The 5,509-nt window shown below is 45.2% G+C and overlaps 1 protein-coding gene across 1 annotated transcript in view; it reads right to left on the bottom strand.

The window, feature by feature from the left end:
* Positions 1–5,509, bottom strand: part of Cnbd2 (cyclic nucleotide binding domain containing 2) — a 58,217-nt gene that overhangs the window by 15,257 nt on the left and 37,451 nt on the right. The window contains exon 9 of the mRNA XM_021156614.2: positions 158–272. Within this exon, the coding sequence (XP_021012273.1) occupies positions 158–272 (115 nt within the window). The remainder of the gene's footprint in view (positions 1–157; positions 273–5,509) is intronic.

The raw sequence follows: 5,509 nt of genomic DNA, 5'->3' as shown, positions 1-5,509 counted from the left end.
AAAAAAAAAAAAAAAGAATGATCAAAGCAGAAAAAAGTGTCGAAAAAAGTGTCCAAAAGTCTGTGCACTGGGGACTGGAGCCAGGAAAGGACCCAGGGGACACATGTTTCCCCAGCCAGCTGTGCTGTCAACTGCCAGATGTGGCCATGTGACTTACCATTGTCATGAACTCTCAGAGGTTTGTGATCCAGCAGCTCCAGTTGCTGCCAGACCCACTTGTAATAGGCACGGCAGTCGCCCAGGGCTACCAATCGCAGGATTTCACAGTTGCCCTGGACACATCAAGGGACACAAGCAAAGGGTTAGACCTGGACAGACCAGGCAAGGCCAGGCTTTGACCTCACCTCATTCTGTTTTGTTTTATTTGCTCAGTGTTTGTTCTTCTTGATAAAAATGTTATCTCCACATAAACAATTCAAACACCTACAGTAGCATAAAAACTAAACATAGTACTGACACTGACTAAGTGACTATCAAGGATGGAAGGGACACTTGGTGGCGCTGTGAACTGCAGGTTACACATCCCATTGATACATTCCCTGACTTCTATAATTATATTGTAGTTAATTTTTTTCTCTTTTCTTTTTTTAGATTTATTTATTTTATTTATATGACTACACCATTGCTGTCTTCAGACACACCAGAAGAGGGCATCAGATCTCTATTACAGATGGTTGTGAGCCACCATGTGGTTGCTGGGAATTGAACTCAGGACCTCTGGAAGAGCAGTCAGTGCTCTTAACCCCTGAGCCATCTCTCCAAGCCGGTTAATTTCTAGTCTTAGACATGATGACCTGTGGGGCTGGAGAGATGGCTCAGTGGTCTAGAGCACCAGTTGCTCTTCCAGACAGGCGTGGCCACCAGCAACCACACAGCTCACAAGCAGTTGCAACTCCCATTCTGAGGGATCAGACACTCTCTTCTGGCCTCTTCAGACAGCAGGCACACACGTGTTGCACTTATATACATGCAGGCAAAATGTCCTTATACAGAAAAAACAAAACAAAACAAAACAAAAAAAAACCTTTTTTTAAAAAGCAAAAAATCACCTAGGTTCCCAAGGAAAGCAAGTACAACAGATGATACTCGCTCACACGTCAGGTGACTGCAGAGGATGCAAATGTGTGTGAACAGAAAAGCAGAAGAGGAGGAGAGAGGAGGAGAGGAGGAGAGAGGAGGAGAGAGGAGGAGAAGGAGGAGAAGGAGGAAGAAAGGAGGAGGGGAGGAGGGAGGAAGAGAGGGGAAGAAGGGGAAGAGGGAGAAGGAGGGGAGTATGGTAGCACTGTTAATACCAGCATTTAGGAGGTAGAGGCAGGCAGATCTCTATAAGTTCAAGGCCAGCCTGCTCTACATGACAAATCTCAAGACAGCCAGGGCTACATAGAGAAATTTTGTCTCAAAATACAAACAAAAAGAAACATCAGTTAGACTTCAGGCCAGATATTATTCTATGCTATTGCTTTTCTTTATATGTATGTACATGTTTGTATGTGTGCCCCACGTGCCATGTGCGTGTGTGTGCGTGTGTCTGCCAGAGGATAGCATCGTGTATCTTCCTCAATCCTTCTCTACCTTATTTTTTTTTTTTAGATTTATTCATTTATTTTATTTATATAAATACACTGTAGCTGTCTTCAGACACACCAGAAGAGGGCATCAGATCTCATTACAGATGGTTGTGAGCCGCTCTGTGGTTGCTGGGATTTGAACTCAGGACCTCTGGGAGAGCAGTTGGTGCTCTGAACTTGGAGCTCTCAGATTCATTACATTCCTTGATCAGGGAGCCCAGGGCATCTTCCTGTCTCTGTCTCAACATACAGTTGAGTTAAAAAAAATCAGATGTATGTACTAATATTATTCCATTTATATGAGGCTCAGAGTCTGGTAAAAGTGCTCTGTGGTAGGGCTGGAGAGGTAGCATAGAAGTTAGAAACGGGCTGGTGAGATGGCTCAGTGGGTAAGAGCACCCGACTGCTCTTCCAAAGGTCCAGAGTTCAAATCCCAGCAACCACATGGTGGCTAACAACCATCCGTAACGAGATCTGGCGCCCTCTTCTGGAGTGTCTGAAGACAGCTACAGTGTACTTACATATAATAAATAAATCTTTAAAAAAAAAAGAATAGATATTTCTCTAGCTGTAACTCTTTGTCAAACAGTTCCTCTTCATAATGAGGCACTAACCTTTCTATATACAGAATCTCAAAAGAAAGTTTAAAAAAAAAAAAAAAAGAAGTTAGAAACACCAACTGCTTTTCCAGAGGACATGGATTCAATTGCTGCTCCCACTTGGCCACTGACAGCCATCTGTAACTCCAGTTCCAGGAGATCCAGCGCCCTCTTCTGACCTCCACAGGCACTGCACACGTGTGTCGCACAGACACACATGCAGGCGAAACACCCATCTACACAAAAATAAATCTCCAAAGTAGCCCTTGGCGATATTAGGAGCGCCCCCCTTTGGGGAAATTTTTTTTTGAGAAAAAGCACAAGGCTGTCTTCTGGAGGCTGGGAATGTTCAATATGTTGATGTGGTGACGGTTGATAGGTGTAGAATCCATCAAGAGAACCGGTTCAGATCGGAAATTCCATTGCATACATTATACTGTTATACTTCAAGAATAGCCTTTACATTTAATTTTCCGTATGTTTGCTCGTCTGTATATGCACCACACGCATGCAGGTACCCCAGGAGACTCAGATGATGTTCTTGGATTCCTTGGAAGGAGTTGTGGGCAGTTCTGAGCTGCCTGAAGTGGCTTCTGGGAACTGAACCCAGGTCCTCTGCAGTGCTTAACCACTGAGTCATCTCTCTACACCCCAGAAAGCATTTTCTAAGAGATTCAGATTTGGCCATTTCTGATTTGTCATCATTCCCTATAACTTATTTTGTTTAAGACAGAACAAAACCGTCTACCTTTCCAAAGTCCCCTATTCTCGGGGTGACAGTGACTCAATTCTGGGTAATGAAGACTGGGTAGAAAGTGCTGGATAACAGTAGGAAAGCTACTGTCTTTCCTCGTCTCCTATTCTATCTCTGTCCACTCATAGACTTATGCTTACTTCTAGGTGACATGGGGAAAGGACCTTGCAGTGATTTTCTATGCCCTGCACAGCAAGCACTCTTACACGCGCCTTTAATTTTTTTTAGTTTGTTTGTTTTGAGACAGGGTCTCACTACATAGCCTTTACTGTCCTGGAACTCTGTAGACCAGGATTGCCTTGAACTTAGAGGTTGGCCTGCCTCTGTCTCCTGAGTGCTGGGATTAAAGGTGTGGGCCACCACTGCCAGGCATCTTTTCATTCTATAGAGGCCACTGAGTCAGCGCCCAAATGCTGGCGTTCTCCCCTAGGCCATCAGTGGGACGCTTCTTTTTAGGCATAGCCTCCTTATTTGCTTTGGTCAGTTTCCTTAGAGAGGAGGCTTGTGATGGTGTGGACGGAAACTTTAAACGCCAGTCTTTAACTCCTGCTCTTCGGATCGTGGGAGTTTGGATCAAGTCTCCAGGCCAGGTGTGGAGGCACAGGCTGTAGTCTCAGCACAACAAAGGCTAAGGCAGGAGGATTTCAAGTTTAGGGCCAGCATAGGCTACACAGAGAGACACTGCTTTTAAAAGAAACAATTACAAAGCAATCCTAGCATACTTGAGGCCCTGGGCTTAAATCCCAGCAGCAAGAAAAAAAAAATTCTAAGCTCCTTTTATGTCTTATCTTTATAGAAATCTTATCCTTTTTAAAAATATATTTATATTTTATTTTATATGTATTGTTGTAAACCCTCACAGATCTTTTGGAACTAGAGTAACAGACAGTTGAGAGCTGCCATGTGCGTCCTGGGAACTGAACCAGGGTCCTCTGGAACACTAGCACTCTTAACCACTGAGCCATCTCTCCAGCTTTAGGGATCTTATACTTCTTAATAGAATCTCTGAGAGACACAGAAGGATTGAGCCAGAAGGCAGCCTACTATTGGCAAGGGAACAGACATCTCATAAGCCGTTGCTGTATGCCAGGCCCTGTCCTTGGGGCTCTATTCAGCATTCATTCAACAAATTCTTCTCACCCAATAAGTGCAGATGAGAGAGCAAGGATTCCTCTTGGGAAAGTCTCTTACAACCCTTTATTGCATCTGGTACTTGCAGAGAGAGGTCCAACCATGTGTCCCCAAGTGGCTCAGAACGGATCGATTATGGCCAATAACTGAGTTTCAGATCCCAGTAGGAATGCTATTCCCCAAGCCCCCCTTAGGAGAAAGCAGCTGCTGGTTGCTGGCTTCAGCCTCTAGTGGCAGGAACACAGGAGTCAGGATGCTGAGGAAGTCTGAACAGGCAAAGAGCCAGCTACACAGCAAACACAAGTGAGACAAGAGAGCTGTCCCTTCCAAAGAGCAGGGGCATCTCAGTTCCAGCTAGAGGACACACAGGACCTGCCATGCCGTGGCCTGCTCTGAATTCTCGAAGCCCCAGAGGAAGACTGCCATATAAACCTTAATGTTAAAGTCTAGATTTTAGTAAAGCACTATAAGGAACAAACCTAGCTCCACTGCTGGCCCAGGGTGCCCTACCTGCAGCCACACTGTGGCCTCCACATTCCTCCCTCAGGAGCCCCAACTTCCCTGGAATCGCTTGTGTGGCACATAACTGCCACACAGGTTTTGCAATGAACCAATCTTTAGGGAGAGACAGGAATTTCCCTTTTAAAAAGTACTCTAGGGATAGAGCAGAGACTGAAGGAATGGCCAACTAATAACCAGCCCAGTTGAGACCCATCCCATGGGTGAGCACCAATCCCCAACACTATTACTGCTACTCTGTTATCCTTACAGACAGGAGCATGGTATCCTCTGAGAGGCTCCACCCAACGGCTGACTCAGACAAATACAAACACCCACAGCCAAACAGTGGATGGAGCTTGGGGACTCTTATGGAAGAACAGGAGGACAGATTATGGGCCCTGGAGGGGATAGGAACTCCACAGGAAGACCAACAGAATCAACTAACCTAGATCCTTGGGGCTCTCAGAGTCTGAACCACCAACAAAAGAACATACAGAGGCTGGACCTAGCCTTCTCCATATATATGTAGCAAATGTACAGCTTGGTCTTCATGTGGGTTCCAAACAACTGGAACAGGGGCTATCCCAAAAGCTGCTGCCTGTATGTGGGATATGTTCTACTAGCTGGGCTGCCTTGTCTAGCCTCTGTGGGAGAGGAAGTGCCTAGCCTCACAGAGGCTTGAAGTGCCACGGTGGGAGGGGCCCCCACCTGCTCAGAGGAGAAGAGGGGGGGGAAGACTGAGGGGGAGACGACAACCAGGAGTGGGATGTAAAGTGAATAAGTAAAATAAATAAATACATTTTTAGAAAATACACTAGTGTGCTTCAGAATTCTTGGGAGCTTTGTTAACAAGCCCTCCCCTCCCTCCTGGACTTTTGGATTTAATAGCTCCTGGGTCTGAGAATTTGCAATATATATATATATATATATATATATATATATATATATATATATAT

This window comes from Mus caroli, chromosome 2, assembly GCF_900094665.2.
Source record: "Mus caroli chromosome 2, CAROLI_EIJ_v1.1, whole genome shotgun sequence".
In the NCBI taxonomy this organism is placed as follows: Eukaryota; Metazoa; Chordata; class Mammalia; order Rodentia; family Muridae; genus Mus; species Mus caroli.
Note: the sequence above shows the minus strand (reverse complement) of the source record. Positions and strands in the feature narration are given on the sequence as shown.